This window comes from Orycteropus afer, unplaced genomic scaffold, assembly GCF_000298275.1.
Source record: "Orycteropus afer afer isolate SDZICR_OR568_19922 unplaced genomic scaffold, OryAfe1.0 scaffold00320, whole genome shotgun sequence".
NCBI classification, from domain to species: Eukaryota; Metazoa; Chordata; class Mammalia; order Tubulidentata; family Orycteropodidae; genus Orycteropus; species Orycteropus afer.
Window position 1 is genome coordinate 994,427 of NW_006921907.1, and position 16,741 is coordinate 1,011,167.

A 16,741-nucleotide genomic window follows, 5' to 3' on the forward strand; every position below is an offset into this window, starting at 1 on the left:
GGAAACCCAAGGAGGGGTCACTATGAGTCAGGTCCAGCTCAATGGCACATAACAACAACAGTGGTGTAATAGATAAGGCATTGTACGCTAACTGAAAGGTCAGCAGTTCAGACCCACCAGGTACTCCGTGAGAGGAAAGTCAGAGTCAACTCAGTGGCAGTGGGTTTGATTTTTGGTTTTTACACATAACGGTGGCCTAGTGGTGCAGTGGTTAAGCACTCATTTGCTAACTGAAAGATTGATGGTTCAAACCCACCAGCCACTCTGTAGTAGAAAGATGTGGCAGTCTGCTTCTCTAAAGAGTATGGCTTTGGAAACCCTGTGGTGTGGTTCTGCTCTGCCTTGTAGTCTCTGGGACTTGCAGCTGTCTTGATGGATTTGCGTCTGTGTCGTACGTATATATGTGATTGATGATTCTAATCACAGTTTTCACTATTTTTAACTTTGTTTGATATGTACTCTACTATTTTTCTAAGTGGTCTGTTTATCATGTAGTGTTTGTTGACGTCACTGTCCCCCAGGACGTTGAGAGGGTTTTAAGCTGTTCTCCTTTATGAAGAGCATTCTTGGTGCCTTGCTCCTTGTGTACAAGTGTGAGGACGTGTGTGTGCTTAAGTACATGAATGACCGGTGTGTTTTTTTCCTACCTTTGCAGGAGTCTCATAAATGTTGTTATATAAATGTGGTTATGGCTCTCACCCACCCATTTTGAAAAGACCAACCCTTAAAAAATTCTGAATTATATGCTATCACATTAACAGCCATATCTTCTTTGGTTATTTGCATTAGTTGTTTTCCACTGAATTATAAAATTGTATAGCTGACAACGTAACAGTATCACTTCTCTGGCATTTTCAGATTATTAAATCCGTCGGCTCTTCCATAGCCCTAGTTTCCAAGTTGAACTCTTTTTACCATTGCTGAGAATTCTTTATCTCAGAACTTTGACTTACTTGTTCTGGCTGCATTGTTCCTTCTGTTTTAGACACTTAATCGGTAATTTACTCCTAACTTTGTTTTGGAAGGGGCCTTCCTGGTTCAGTGATTAAGCATTTGGCTGCTAACTGAAACGTCAGCAGTTCAAATCCACCAGCCGCTCCTAAGGAGAAAGCTGTGGCGGTCTGCTTCTTTAGTGATCCCAGCCTTGGAAACCCTACAGGGCAGCTCCACTCTGTCCTCTAGGATTGACTCAAGGGCAGCAGGTTTTGCTTTCCATTTTGTTAGCTTGTTCTTAGGATGCATTAGCTTCTCTTGTATTATGTTCAACTTTTAGCTTGCTGTTTGCCATGCTTGACTCTGGCGTACACCTAGTTCTCCCAGATTCTTAGCAAAACGAGAAAGGAGGTGGGAGTGGTGGCCAAAGATGTTTGAGGAATGTTGCACAGTGGAGGTGTTTCATGTGCCTAGTTAGCTTGCACAGGCTCAGCAAACAGAGGAGAGCTGTGTAAATTGTAGGCGTGCTTCTGCCTGTTTTTTCCTGTGCTAATATGCTCTGGAGTGAGCAGAAGATGGAAGCTTATCTGTCAGTCCCGCGGTCAGCCTCCAGTCTTGCACGCCTCTCCCGGTGTGATCCTTGCAACTGGGCTGAGAGTGACTCCAGAATCTGAAGATGCCACGTGACCCCACACATTAGCCACCTGTCTCCCTCTGGTGCTCAACCAAAGGAATAGCAGTCTTTGTATTAGAGGAAGAAATGGATTAGCGATCGGTACTATGTCAATTTCCCATAGGCGAGCCTTTGGAGCGTTTGTCAAGGCTAATTTTGACAACATGTGATTTGCACATCGCATGCTCAGTTTAGATTCTGACTGCCATTTGAGATTGGATTCCATAGTATGTCTGCCTCTTTTCCTCAGCAGTTCACAAAGCACATAGTTTGGAATGTATTAGAGGCATATTGAAGAAGCATTGCAGTAAAAGAATGTAACTGTGGTTTACCATTACTTCACAAGTGGACGGAATGACCCTGGAATCTTCTGTATGATGTTTTATTATCCCATGGAGCGGCCTTAGGGAACACCTTCGGAAATGCTGTTTAAAGCAGTTATATTTGAATACATGCACAGAGCTCAGTCTCTAACTATAAAAAATATTGTAATTTAGATAAATGATCGAAGCCAGCACAACTCTTCTGTATCGGCAGAAGCCTTCACTCTGGGTTTTGGTACGGCTGTTCTTAACTGGGCGACTGCGGTGAAGTGTTTATTGTTACCCTTTGCAGGGAAGCTGCTTGAGCAGAGGAGGCACGGTGACGCAGCCACAGTTCTGGAGCAGTACGCCCAGGTACACTCCCTCCCGGGGCTCCCTTGCTAACCAGCAAACTCTCGCAGCTGTACCTTCCTGGTCATGACCATTAAAGGAATAGTGGGTAATTGGCAAGTCTGGACAGAGTATCTGCCTTGCTGGCTTGACTTGGGAATCAAATTCAGTGCATCTCTAAGTAAGTGTAAGTTCTGTGGGGTAGACTACCAAAGAGGTGCGCCATCATACGTACTAGGGCTTTGATCTTGGTAGAAAGCACTAAATTAAATCTCAGGGTAGCTCAGCTTTTTATGTTAACGTTGCCAAAGTAGAAACAGTGAGAAAAGACCTTTATAAACCAAAGTAATTGAATCTTTTTGTTTTGGTTTTCACGCCCCCTCTCAGTTGCACTTCAGGAAGCTCGAGAGGTTCCAGGTTTCCAGCAGATGATGAGGACAAATACTCACATGAGCTTTTGATAGAATTACAGGATTTATTTTGGAAATAATAAAACTGCACAGGCAGTGGCCACAGACTAACAGAGCACAGGTTCCCCGGTTGATACAAGAGATTATTGCCTTCCAGAGTTTTGACCTTGAGCAAGAGAGTATTTTTACAGTTGTCACTGGAGAGCACCACCATATATGATACATTTGCATACACAGTTGTGCTTTTAAAAAACTTCAGTGTCTTTCATGCAAATAGGTTGAATAAAGGAAGGTAACTAAAATTTTATATTAGATCCTGGAAAGCTTAGATGTTTGAACAGAAAACCTCAATGAATAAAGCGTGCATAATAAGATAGGAGATTGGGGTTGAGATACCACCTGCTATTGTTATTTGAATTGATAAGGGGCTACCATCTGTTTTTTCTCCTCTGTAAATAAATTCTCTCTCTCTCTCTCTCTCACACATACACACAAATACGTAAAAATTGAAGTATAATTTTATCTAACAATTAATATTCAGATTTTCCCAGTGGTTCTAAAAGTGTTCTTTAGAGTATATTGATGTAAACAGGTTTCAGTCTAGGGCCATGTATTGCATTTTGTATCTTGTGTCCTTTCAAAGCTCTTTTAACCTAATGTCTCCCTCCCCTCCCCTTTGTATGACAACTACTTGAGGAAACCCAGCCAGTTATCTTAGATATGTCATCCTGTTTAAATGGATTGTTTTATATGATACATAAAGTGTTAGTAAATACATGTTTATAATTATAGATAAATAATTATAAAAATTAATCAAAATATTTTTACTGGTAACTGTACAGAATCAAAAACATTTGAAGTCTGTAGGATATACTGGTGTTTGTTATTAGAGTTTTATAGTTTTCTGGAGGTTTTAAATTTTTCAAAGAAAAAAAAGTTTAGAAGATTACTAGTCTAATCTGTCATATTCACAATGTGGTCTTGCTAACAATTCCAGAGCCCACCTGCACTTGCTGGATCAAACTTGTTGGTGAAGCTGGGGAAGTGGGCATTTCTAACAGTTCTGATATTTACTGGTTCTAATGTTCAGGTATATATAGGGAGATGACACTTGCCATGTGCTTTGTCATTGTTCCAGAATATGTATCCCTCCTTTATCTTCTGAGTCAGTGCGTGTTGAACATGGACTCTAGGGCAGGCATGATGCTGAGAACCGGGACTGGGGTTAAGGCTGCGGTGGACAGAGGCAGCCCTGTAGGCAGGTGTAGTTTGTTAGGTGGCATCTGACACCCTTGCTGCATTAGCCTGTTATCTTCCCGCATGTTCCCTTGTCAGGATTATGAAGAAGCTGTGCTCTTGCTGTTAGATGGGGCTGCCTGGGAAGAGGCTCTGCGAATGGTAAGAGAATGTTTTAAATGTCTCCATGAGTTGTGTGCTAAGCCGAGAAAGAGCAAAGCGGACGAGATCCGCTGGAATCCCTTGTCCTGTGAGGCTAGTGAATTCAAGTAGAGCTAGTTCAGGTTCTGGGTCTAAGGGTAGGAAGTGCTATTAAACCCCTTTTTTAAACTTACTTTTGATAATATCAGATTCACAGTGCTGGGTTTTTTTGTCCTGTTTTAAAAAATTTTTTATTGTGATTTGGGTGATAGTTTACAGAGCAAATTCATTTTCTGTACAGCATTTTATACACATTTTGTTTCATGACATTGACTGCAATTTCCAGCAATGTACCAGCTGTCTTCCCACTTCCTCTCAGTAGTTACCTCTTCCCTGTGTCCTTCCTCCCATACACTCCCGCCCCCACTCCCCCTAAGCTCTGTCCCTGTGCAAACACTGCCCTTCTGTTCTCCCACGATTGATCACTCCAGTGACTGTATCTCCCTGATGTAAGTGTTCACCCCATATGCCTGTCTGTTGTTTGGCTGGAAACCACAGGAGTGAGTTCCATTCCAAACCTGAATCACAGTGCTGTTCTTACTGAAATGAGTTGACTATCCTTTGGCCACCTTGTAAAGGAGGCCTGCTCCTCTGAGAAACACCCAGTCACCTCTGAAAGTGACTCATTTCTTCCTAAGAATCTAAACTCTCCTTTGACTAGAAGTCTTTTTGCTTAAAATTATTGTTTTTCCTTTCAGGTATACAAATATAACAGACTGGATATCATAGAAACCAACATAAAGCCTTCCATTTTAGAAGGTAAGGGCCCATTTGTAGATCAAATTCCTCATTTGGACGTGGAGAGGTGAGGCTCTTACTGCATCTTTTAATAATGTATTGTTATGTGGAGTCAATGAAAATTCTCCACTGGATATAACATTTAATTTTGACTGAAATTTTTCAATATGCTAAGCTGTTAAATAATAACAAAATATTTGAATATTTCAAACCCGTGCTTGGTATGTGGGAGTAATAGAGTTAAAAGCAAACTCTGTGTTGGATAATAATAGTATGTGGTCAGTGGTAAGTTTCCTGCATGTAATAACTGTATTGTGATGATGTGAATAATCTTATTTTCAAGAGATACATAGTGATGTATTCAGTGGAGGAAGATCATATCTACAGCTTACCCTTAAAACTTTCCACAAATAAACAGAAAGGAGGCAAATGTGGCAGTGTTAACAATCGGTAAATTTAGAGGAAGGGCGTCCCGATGTTTGTTGAATAAATGTGACTTGATATAGGCTTGAAATTTTACAAAATACAAAAGAAGAACCTTTGCAAATAAGTCCATGATCCCTAGAGAATAGATGAGTGTTGCCAGCTCTAGAATCTTCTGGTGCTCACTGTGACCCCTGAAAAGCAAGGTGGAGAGGAAGGACCTCAGTTTGACTTGCACAGTTCTTTAAGAATTGCTTTGTTAAACAGTCTTTTCTGTAGTAATGTCTGGCTTTTGACATTAACGTGTGTTTGTATTTGTAACCTGCCTGCTCCTGCTTCCCCCTTCCAAATTAAAACAGTGGGAGCGTCTTTCTGTATCATTCATGTGGATACTGAAAACATCCTCTCTGGGCGGCAACAGTCCATGTAGGCAGCTTTTTTTTTTTTGGTCTCTGCCATATACTGTATTTATTTATTAGAAATTTGTATTGTGATCTGGGTGAAAGTTTACAGAGCAAATTCATTTTCCATACAGCAGTTCATACACATTTTCTTTCATGACAGTAACTGCAGTTCCCCACAGTGTAACAGCCCTCACCCCACTTCCTCCCTGTAGTTACCTCTTCCCTGTGTCTTCCCCTCCTGTGCACTCCTGCCCCCCACCGCCAGCTGTCTCTCTGTGCAAACACTGCCCTTCTTTTTCTCAGGATTGATTGCTCCAGGGAGTGTATCTCCCTGATGTAAATGTTCACACCATATGCCTGTCTGTTGTTTGGCTGGAAGCCACAGGAGTCAGTTCAGTTCCAGACCTGGAGGGTAACTAGGGGCCATCGTATCAGGGGTCTCACTGGGTTCTATTGGGCCAGCAAAATAGTCTCAGGGGTCTCACCAGACTCTGTCAGACCAGCAAACCTGGTCTTTATTTCTGTGATTTGGAGTTTTGTTCCACATTGTTCTCCCACTCCATCCAGGATCTCTTGCACTGATTCCCTCCGAGTGGTTGATAGTGGTAGCCAGGCACCGTCTAATTCTGGTTTCATGGTCATATAGGCTGAGGATCACATGGTCTATTAGTCCCTTGGACTAATTATTTCCGTGTATCTTTGGTTTTCTTCATTCTTCTCTGCTCTGGATGAGGAGAGACCCATCGTTGCATCTAGATGGCCATCTAGGCAGCTCTTAGGTAGGTTTTTCTCACCATTGAGAACCTGGGGAAATGCAGATAATTCATCTGCAGAGGCCTAATACCTAAAGATGATAAAATGTCTTTGAATAGTAGTATTTTGCTTTCTTTTATGTATATAGTCTACTGTTGGCATTAATATTTTGTATAGTTTTCCTCTGGGCAATGATTTTAGTTTTTAATATATTTTATTGTAATTTGGGTGAAAGTTTACAGAGCAAATTTACTTTCCATACAGCAGTTCACATGCACTTTGTCTCATGACATTGACTACAATTTACCCCAATGCAACAGCTCCCCTCCCACTTCCTCCTGATAGTTACCTCTTCCCTGTGTCCTTCCCTCCATGCACTCCTGCCCCCTGAGCAGTCTCTCTGTGCGTACACAGCCCTTCTCTTCTCCCATGATTGTTCTCTCCAAGGAGTGTATCTGCCTAATGTAAATGTTAACTCATATGCTTGTCTTTTATTTGGCTGGAAGCCACAGGTGTGGGTTCAGTTCCAGATCTGAAGGGCAGCTAGGGACCATAGTCTCAACGGTTCCACCAGGCTCCATCAGACCAGCAAACCTGGTCTTCTTTCCCCAACCCTGTATGATTTTGACTTTTGTTCCACATTGTTCTCCCTCTCTATCCAGGATCTCCTACATAGATCCCTCTCTGAGTGGTTGACAGTGGTAGCCAGGCACCATCTAGTTCTTCTGGTCTCATAGTCGTACAGGCTATGGATCGCATGGTGTACCGATCTAATTGTTTCCATGAATCTTTGGTTGTCTTTATTCTTCTTTGCTCTGGATGAGGAGAGACCCATCGTTGCATCTAGATGGCTGCTTGCAAGCTTTTAAGATCCCAGTCGCTACTCGCCAAGTAGGAGGTGGAACAGTGTTTTGTGTAGTATGTTGTGCCGGTTGAACTTGATGTCCCCTGCGACTACAGGTTCAACTACTTGCTCCCTCTGGGTAGCTGGTTGTGCCCAAGAAGTGACTACAACCTTGTCCCTTGTCAGCTCTACTATACACCTGGGAATTGTTACAGAACATACAAATACACTTGTAGAACCATTATCTTGGGCAATAATTTTAAGAAATCAATGGATACATTTGTTCAAAACCCATGGGCAGTTTGGGGGGTGATTAGACAAAAGCACTTCAGTGACTGTTGCCTGCTGGTCTGGTGGCAGCTTCCTGTGCACTCACTCCCTTGTTTGTCAGACCACTTCTAGAGTAGACACCAAGTCTCTGTCCAGGGGATTTTAGAAGTGTACCAGAAGAGAGGATTCTGGACTGATGTTGATGAACTCTTGTTTATTTTTTTATATCAAGTATTTCTTAATTTCTTTTGTTGTCAAAATAATATAAGACTAAGAAAAACTATTGGGGGTAAAAAAAAAACACAACTTAGGATTCAGTCAGGTGTTTATTATTTAACCAAAAATTGTTGAAGTAAACAATTTAATAACTTTTCTTTCAAAAGTAATAAAATCATATAAGAAGGAAAATGTATGTTAGCAGCTCAGAGACCCAAGTGCGGGCTCTGCTCTACTTTTTAAATGTTTTCTTTTAATTGTGATTTGGGTGAATTGTTACAGAGCAAATTGGTTGTCCATTCAACAATATGTACATGTTTGTTTTGTGACATTCACTGCAGTCCTCACAATGCAACAGCATTCTTCTTACTTCCTCCGTGTGTTTCCCATGTCCTTTTGTCCCCATTTCCTGTCCCTTCCTGCCTTCTGAGCTTTGTCCCTGGGCACATGCTGCCCTTTTGATCCCATATGGTTGACTGTTCTAATGAGTGCATTCCTTCCTGACGCTATCGTCCACCTTACAGGCCTCTCTATCATTTGTCTGAAAGCGGAGCCACCTCAGTTCCTGGCTTAAAGGGTATCCAAGGGCTACAGTCTCAGGGGTTTCACCAGTCTCTATCAGACCAGTAAGCCAGGTCTTTTTATTTGAGTTTTGTTCTACATTTTTCCCACTTTATTTAGGACCCCTATTTGATCCTTTCAGAGCAGTCAGCAGTGACAGCTGGGCACCATCTAGTTCCTCTGGTCGTGGAGGCTGAGATGGACTGTTGGACTGTTTCCTTGTGTCTTTCATTTTCATCACGCTTCACTGCAGACAGGAGAGACCAGTAGTTGGGCTTTAGGTGGATGCTCACAAGCTTTTAAGACCCCAGTCACTACCCACCAGAGAAGGACACAGAGCACCATCTCTGTGGACTGTGTTATGCCACTTGACTTTAGTGTCCCCCGAGACTGTGGTCCTCAGCTCCCATGCCCAGCAACTCATTCATTCAGGGTGTTTGGTTCTGACTAAGAAGTAGTCATTAACTGGTGAACACTTAAGATTTGGATTCTTCTTCTCAAGGTCCTTCTCCTAAAAGTGTGTAAGTTAATACTCATAAGGAAAGAAAGAATCTTGCTTGGAAAACGTAGATGCCTGTTTATTTTTGTTAAATTCCAACTTCCAACACTCTTCCCACCCCTTACAAATTTTCCTGTTTGCTTAAATACCATGCTCAGATGATCTTCCATTCTGTCCCCCAGCCCAGAAAAATTACATGGCATTTCTTGACTCTCAGACAGCCACATTCAGTCGCCATAAGAGACGTTTATCGGTGGTTCGAGAGCTTAAGGAGCAAGCACAGCAGGTGAATCTGGGTGAGTGTCTGCGTGAAGACTGTTGACGTTTGGGGGCAGGGGGGCAACATCACAGTTTGTCTTAGCTGCTTGGTGCCCCCTGCGATTTGATGAGTCTCCATGGGGAAGTCTGAGGCCTCTGTGAAACCCTTAGGGGCTTTGCATGTTCACATGTGCAGAGGGAGGGCTGATCGTGACCATGAGTGACGGGCTCTGCCCCAAATCCTACCACCGCCTCCAACCAGAGCAGCTGACCAAGTCTGTTTAGGAAATGAATTTCCTCATTTCCAGAGGTCCCTTGGCCAAAAAATAAAACAAAAAAAAGTTTGGTAAGCTGCTGGTTTGCAGTGATGGTAGCTGTATGTAAGATCTCATTTTGTTCTGAGATGAGCTTGTGTCAGTTTTACCCCTCCTTCGGCATGCCCCCATTGACTGTCTTTCATTCACCCACTGAAGGGAGACCTGCATTAACGGGGTGTTCCCACTGTGCATCTGGTTCTGCTTTTCTAGATGATGAGGGGCTCCATGGTCAAGAGTCGGACCTCTTCTCTGAAACAAGCAGTGTCATGACTGCCAGTGACGTGAGTGGCAGATACTCACACAGCAACTCCAGGATATCGGCGTATGTATCTTGTTAACTCAGCATGGTTGCCATCTCCTAGGTGTATGGAGAAAGTACAAGCAAATAGGTTGGTTTTCCACCCGGAAAGTGAGGCAGGAGTGAACAGACTTTATACAGGCATCATGGGAGCTGTGTAAGGACTTTTTGCCAGCGTATCTGAGAGGTCATGCTCGCTCTGCAGCTCTTTTGTTTGCCCACCTGTCAGGCACTGGCACTGGTTCTCATTTACATACCGTCTGATTTCACTCATTGGACAAGTTGTTGAGTAACTATGATATGTAGACATTGAAGAAGGGAAAGATTTTATAATAATAATGATTTCAGGCTTCTTTGATTCAAAGTCAGAATTGAAAGAAGTTATAAATATAAAATAAATCACTGTTCTTTATCCCAGCATTGCAACGTCAGACCCTTCTGTGTATGTAGCTGTGCGCTGGTATGGTACCAGCATCTAACTGATGAGATAGGAGGTACAAGAGCTTATGGTCCTGCTTAGGAGATAGGAATGCAAGACTGTATGTTTAACTGGGATTTTGCTTAAGAAGTCAGAATGGAGACCTGTGAGGTTTTGTGGGTGATCAGAAGCTTTGTGGGAAAGGGAACTAGGTTTTAGAAGTCAGGGAGAGTGTCAGACAACACTAATGACAGAATTCAAGAGCTCTGAGGTAGGAAAAGGAACTGTAGTGGCGCATTGATTAAAGCATTGGGCTGTTAACCAAAAGGTTGGCAGTTTGACCTCACCAGGTGCTCTGTGGGAGAAAGATGAGGCTGTCTGCTTCTCTAGAGATTGACAACCTTGGGGACCCTGTTTGGGACAGTTCTTCTCTGTCCTGTAGGGTCACTATGAGTCAGAGTCACCTCAACAGCAGTGAGTGGGTTTTGGAGGCAGGAAAGAATGAGATTTATATATTTATAATATTCTGACTCCAGTCTGGTATGTCTGTCTCATAATTTTTTTCTTTTCCTTCCTTTAAATGTATTTTGTTTTTTTTTATAAAATTCTGTTTGGTTGATCTTCCATTCATTGTTCAGCTCTTATCGGATACAGCCTTACTTTGTTCTGCATCTTAATCAAAACTGTGAGGCAAATTGTCACTTTTTTTAAGGTTTATTTTTCTCAGGGGGTTGTTTTAGAATTTTATTTCCTCCCTATAAGACTTCCCTCTCCCAGTTTTTTTATGTATGGCTTTGAGTCTTGTCACCCTTTCCCCCTGCTAAAGGGGCAGGGAGGCCACCTCTTCTGACCTCCTCTAACCCCACAAGAAGAAGACAGAATCACCTAACAACTATCCCTGCAAGGCCAGACATGCCACCTCCCTCCAGCCCTTTCACCAACCCTGACACCAACCCTTCCTCCCGTAGCACCCACCACCTCTTTGCTGGGTTCGAGAATTCACTGCAGTGGCCACACAGAACTCACAGATTATGGGGTTTATTAGGGAAATAACAGGCTACAGTTCAAGTTCAGGAACTCGCTCAGTCTCTTGCAGCTGGCCATCTCACAGAGCAGCCGGCAGTCTCAGTAAGCACGTCACGCTCTCAGTACTGCGTGTCTCTCGGTGTCTCTCCCAGCAGCATGTGTCTCTCAGGCTCTCAGCAGCATGTGTCTCTTGCATCTCTCTCTCAGCAGCGCGTGTCTCTCTCTTCTCTCAGCTAGCAGTGAGAGAGTCCTTCTGCCTCTAGGAGGGCTCCTTTTGAGCCTGGCGGAGTGACCAAACCCACCAATCCCAACAGCAGAATTCTGTACATGAGAGAGAGACAGGGACAGACAGAGACAGAGAGAGAACTTCCCAGAAGATTGCTTCCTGCCGCTCCCAGGTGGATAACTTTAACAATCAAGAGCTACTCAGTTGCTCACGGCAAATTCCACCATGGAGTTCACAAAGACTTGTGGCCAGAAAAGCCACATTATGTAATTTACTACACTGCAGCCCCCAGATACCATTTCCAGGCTCTCTAGTTTCCTAGAAAGGCGGTGGCCAGCAGATGCATTCATTCAGTCCTGTCAGCACAAGGAGCACCCCGTTTAAACATTTCTGATCTCAAATAGGCGATCGTCTAAGAACCGCCGCAAAGCCGAGCGGAAGAAGCACAGCCTCAAAGAAGGGAGTCCGCTGGAGGAGCAGGCCCTTTTGGAGGCCTTGAAGGAGGTGGTGCAGAGCATTGAGAAGCTGAAAGGTAGATTCTCAGTACCAGTACTGACTCTTGCTCACAAAGAGTCGTGAACAGGCCGTGCAGACAGGCAGAGGTCAGTAGGTAGGATGCGGTTTCCAGCTGGAGAAGGCACAGAAAACTTGGAGCAGGAAGGGTCATTTCAGGGCACACATCCTGAAACAGCCCTTCTCGGCTGTTCTGTCTGGCATCCACCAGACCAGACTGGGAGAGATGAGCACTGAAGCTGGGATGAAGGGTTGTGGAGATGCTGCTTCCTGCCTGGCCCCAGTGTGTGTGTGTGGTGGTCTTTTATAGTAGGTGTGCTGGATTCTCCTGGCACTTGGGAAGAAAGGAGAAAATGGGGGAGCTGGCAGCAGTCGTGCACTGTTAGATACTTTTTGCTTGGCAAGGAACCTGGCTGGTACTAGCCGTGGGGCTGGGATTCAGCTTACCAGCGTGTCTGATTTCTTCTCTCTAGATGAGATGTACCATATTTTGAAGGTGCTGTTTCTCTTTGCATTTGATGAACAAGCAAAGGAATTACAAAAGGCCTTTGAAGATGCCTTGCAGCTGATAGAAAAGTCACTTCCAGAAATTTGGACTGTGACCCATCAGCAGAATTCAGCCACACCTGTAAGTCTCCTCAAAGACAGAGTGTATGCTTGTTCATCATTTACACAAGTTACTGCAATCACACCGTTCCTTAAAAGTCAAAAGCAGAACTCTACTGTTCTCAAAACTGAGTATGTCCAGGTTATCTCAGGTTTATCGTTCAGCTGTCAGTAAGAAGGTTTACATTTGATTGTACCATGACTCCTGATCCATCAGGCATAGGCTAAGAGAGCTGTTAGCTCCTATCTAGACCAGGCCGCTGTCCTGGAGAACATGGGATCGTCACTAGGTTGTCCCAGGCCTTCAGCTATGTTGGTGGGAGGGCGAGGGCCAGAGTCAGGGCCTCTCACCTCCCATTTGGGAACTCGTGGATGGGATCAGAGTTCTTTAAAGGAACCCCAGACAGTTACTTTTCCTTTTGTTGTGTGGGAAATTTGACTTGTCACTGGTACTGTGATACTGTGATAAGCTTTGCTAGTGAAGGTATCCTATCCCATCAAGAATTCTAAGGCATCACAATCTATTTGTTGTTTACACCTCTGCTCAGCCCTCACACCTCAGGCTTATTGTTAGGAGTTTGCATTTGGATTTGGAAAGGCTGTTGAGTCAGTCAGGGTCCGCTCAGACAGAAACCACACCAGTTATCAGGGAGTGACTTGGAATTGGTTGGGCACCTCTGGGAGGGCTGGGAAAGCAGAAGGGGGGTGTGGAGCAGCAGTGGTGAGACAGGGCTGGAGGAAGCAGCTTGTTCCCCCAGGGCTGGGCGGATTGTTAGAGTTCCGAGGCTCAGAGGTGGGGCCTTGCTGAGCTGGGAATTAGACCTCCTAGAAGGAGTCACCGGGGAGCTCTGGTAGCATAGTGGCTAAGGCACTTGACTGTTCACCAGAAGGCAGGCGGTTCAAACCCACCAGCCACTCCTCGGAAGGAAGGTTGGGCAATCCTACTTCCATAGTGATATCGCCTCAGAAACCCAAGGAGGGGTCGCTATGAGTCGGGCTGACTCGACGGCAAACAACAACAACAACAGAAGGAGTCACCAACCAGTTGCTGATATTTCTGAGGGCACATGATGAGGCTGCTTCTGAGTGAGGAAGTAAATAGAAAAGAGTGAACTAGCTGGTGCCAGGCTCCAGAGCTGCTACCAGGAGTTGGAAGAAAGCAAGCCAATGAAGGACCCGCTCTTCCTCCTCTAGGCCTGCCCTCTCCCTCTGGCGTCCCCTGTGACAGAGCAGAACCAGGGGCCAGTTAGCAAAGGAGAAATGTTTGTTCAGGCTCCTCGTCCTGGCATCATAAGCTGTGTGTAGAAGGGTGGGCTTGGAGCTGAGGGATGAAAGGTTAGTAATCAACCCACTGGTTACAAACCCGTAAGCTTATTGACTCTCAGTGGCCTCCATTGTAAAGGGGGTCATGTTTTCCCCCTGTGGTTCACTGGAACGTTTTGAAAGTTAGAAAAGAGGGTAGACTTCAAAGCTCTTTGTAGGCCACAGAAATAAAAGTAACGAAGAATCTCAACCCATTGCCATTGAGTCGATTCCAACTCACAGCAACCCTATAGGACAGAGTAGAGCTGCCCCCTAGGGTTTCTAAAACTAATGTTTATTGAAGCAGACTGCAACTTCTTTCTCCTGTGGAGTAGCTGGTGATTGGGAACTGCCAGTGTTAAGGTTAGCAACTAGGCAAGTAACCACTGCACCACCCAACCAGAACCAAACCAAACTCACTGCCTTCGGGTCCTAGTGAGCCCCATTGGGTTTCTAAAGCTGTAAATCTTTACAGAAGTGGACAGCCTCATGTTTCTTCCATGGAGTGGCTGGTGGGTTCAAACCACCAACCTTTTGGTTAGCAGCCAAATGCCTTAACCACTGCACCACCAGGAGCCCGCAAATACGTGAATTCACTGTAATGTGTATTTTGTAGAGAAAATGTAATAATCATCTTTAAATTGTAGTGATTTTGAAGCTAAGGGCATACCACCCCCATGCCCTTCCCTACCCTCTACTATTTAAATCACATTAACTTCTAAGATACCAGCTTTATGAATCTTACAGAGAAAATGACCAGCAAACTTGTATTTTTGTTTTGGTTGTTAGTGTCTGGTGATGGCATGTGTGTGACACCAGGAGGCAGGTGGAAGGGCTTTAGGCACATGCATTGCTTCTGGGCACTTACCGTCACAGGACTGCATGCAGGGATGAGCAGAGACGCACCAGGGAGTGGTGGTTGGGGCCCCACGAGGCTAGCTGCCAGCGTGACACCCTGTGCAGGCTCTTGTCCTGCCTTGAAAACGTGTGCAGGTTTTGCTTTCTACCCTGTAACATGCGTGTTTTTGCTCATAAAGAACTATCTGTTCCCTCTAAGCCTCTGGGTACAGTGATGCTCCCGGGTGTTCCGTAGTCCTTGTACTGCTCCCCTCCGCTCGGGACGGACTGCCCATTTGCAAAGGGCCAAGCGTATGCCCTGGCGGATTTCCTTCTTATGTTGTCATTACCTTATTGTTGTGACAAAAAGGAGATTTAGAGACCTGAGATGAGACTGTGGAGAAACTGGTGAATTAAAATTACATGGGAAGAGAGTGACAGTGTTAGATACCACACCAGTGAAAAGTGAAAGCTTCTGTGACGGGCTGTTTACTGCTGGTAGGGATTTGGCCTTGGTATGTTTAGTGATTAGAAGTATGAGACAAGGTTTACTGATCCAGTCTGCTTCCTCCTTAGGTTCTAGGTCCCAATTCAACTGCAAACAGCATCATGGCCTCCTATCAACAGCAGAAGACTCCAGCCCCTGTTCTTGGTTAGTATCTATGATCCTCTATAGATCATTACAGCACTACGCAGAGGGAGTATTGTTCTCTAAGTGTTGAGAAGGTCAACAGTGTAAGGATAGGTTGTGATTTAACTACAATTTTCTTTCAATTCTAAGATGTTATCTTTAGTAAGACATCAGTTGAATGGTTCTGGTGGTGGAAGCGGGCTGGGGAGAAACCAACACGACATTAAATGTACAGTTGTTGGGAAAATTTTACTGATACTGGCATACTTTGGTCCACACACATGTGTGGCTTAAAGTTTGAGTCTAAAGAGTGCACACTGACGTCCCAAACATGCTTCTGAGTTGTCATTATTGATGATTGGCAGTTACACATTGTATCTTGGGGACATTCCATAATCCTTATTTTTGCTGTAGACTGTTTTATCTCCTTCAGGCTTAACAGTATAATTTGAAGACGTGCCCATAGAACTTTAGCATTGCATGTGTGTTACATATTTAGTTATACTGGAAACGTTTATCTTGCATGTTTGTGGGGGGTAAGGTGATTCTCAATGAGGTTATTTATCCCTAAGTTAAAACACCCTAATGCTGTTTTTCAGAAAGTTGACTGGTCAACTTGGTGCCTGAGTGTTTGCCCTTGAGATGGGTTAGTCAAGCTTTCCAGCCCCTCTTAGCCTTCAAAAGGCTACCCATTCTAAAGTAATAGGTAGTTTTCATGGTTGTTAGTTGCATTGTCTAGCATTTACGGGTGGTGTTCTGAAATGTTTTTGTTTAAATGCTGCCCTGTAATATTAGCATTTGATGACATCTGAAATAGCTTTTGGGGACTCAAATGAAGCTCACCTTGAACAACCCAGTGTTGCGTCCAGGGATGAACAGCTGCCTTCCGTCTCAGTGGACCTCATCCATCCTGACAATGACCACTGTGTCCCTAGCTCCCCTTCTTCCTAGAGACTGGCAAGCTTCTGTTGGATCAATCCCAAGATACTTACTTCCTTCCAAATCCTAAACGTTGGTCTTAGACGTGGGGCAGTTTGGTAATTGTCCAGTTTGTGCTGCTGCCGATCCAGTTGTGATTTCTGCCCCTTGTGTTTTACGCTGCTGGCCTGATGGGAAGCTTCAGGTCAGACCTGTCACACTTTTCCCTGGAATGTTCTAGATGCTTTTACCACATCACAGAACACTTCCTTTTTCCAGCTGAGCCTTAAGACTCTCTGAGAGCTGGGGGACCTTCTTGGTTGCATGGCTGTGGAGGAAAAGGGAAGGTCTAATCCAAAAACGGGCACAGAGCATCAGCCCCACTCAGCTGTTCCCCAGCTCTCAGTAGGTAAGCCTGTTCACACCTCCCATGAACAGGATCAGCTCTCAGTAAGCCTGTTCACACCTCCCCATGAACAGGATGAGCTCTCAGTAGGTAAGCCTGTTCACACCTCCCATGAACAGGATCAGCTCTCAGTAGGTAAGCCTGTTCACACCTCCCCATGAACAGGATCAG

General features: G+C 44.4%; 1 protein-coding gene across 1 annotated transcript in view; it reads left to right on the plus strand.

Annotated features, from left to right (window-relative positions):
• The window catches only part of ELP1 (elongator acetyltransferase complex subunit 1), a 60,957-nt gene that overhangs the window by 42,454 nt on the left and 1,762 nt on the right, over window positions 1-16,741 (plus strand). Inside the window, exons 27-34 of the mRNA XM_007951947.1 lie at window positions 2,222-2,283; window positions 4,005-4,067; window positions 4,805-4,865; window positions 8,997-9,110; window positions 9,600-9,711; window positions 11,762-11,889; window positions 12,344-12,498; window positions 15,192-15,267. Coding sequence (XP_007950138.1) covers window positions 2,222-2,283; window positions 4,005-4,067; window positions 4,805-4,865; window positions 8,997-9,110; window positions 9,600-9,711; window positions 11,762-11,889; window positions 12,344-12,498; window positions 15,192-15,267 — 771 coding nt within the window. The remainder of the gene's footprint in view (window positions 1-2,221; window positions 2,284-4,004; window positions 4,068-4,804; window positions 4,866-8,996; window positions 9,111-9,599; window positions 9,712-11,761; window positions 11,890-12,343; window positions 12,499-15,191; window positions 15,268-16,741) is intronic.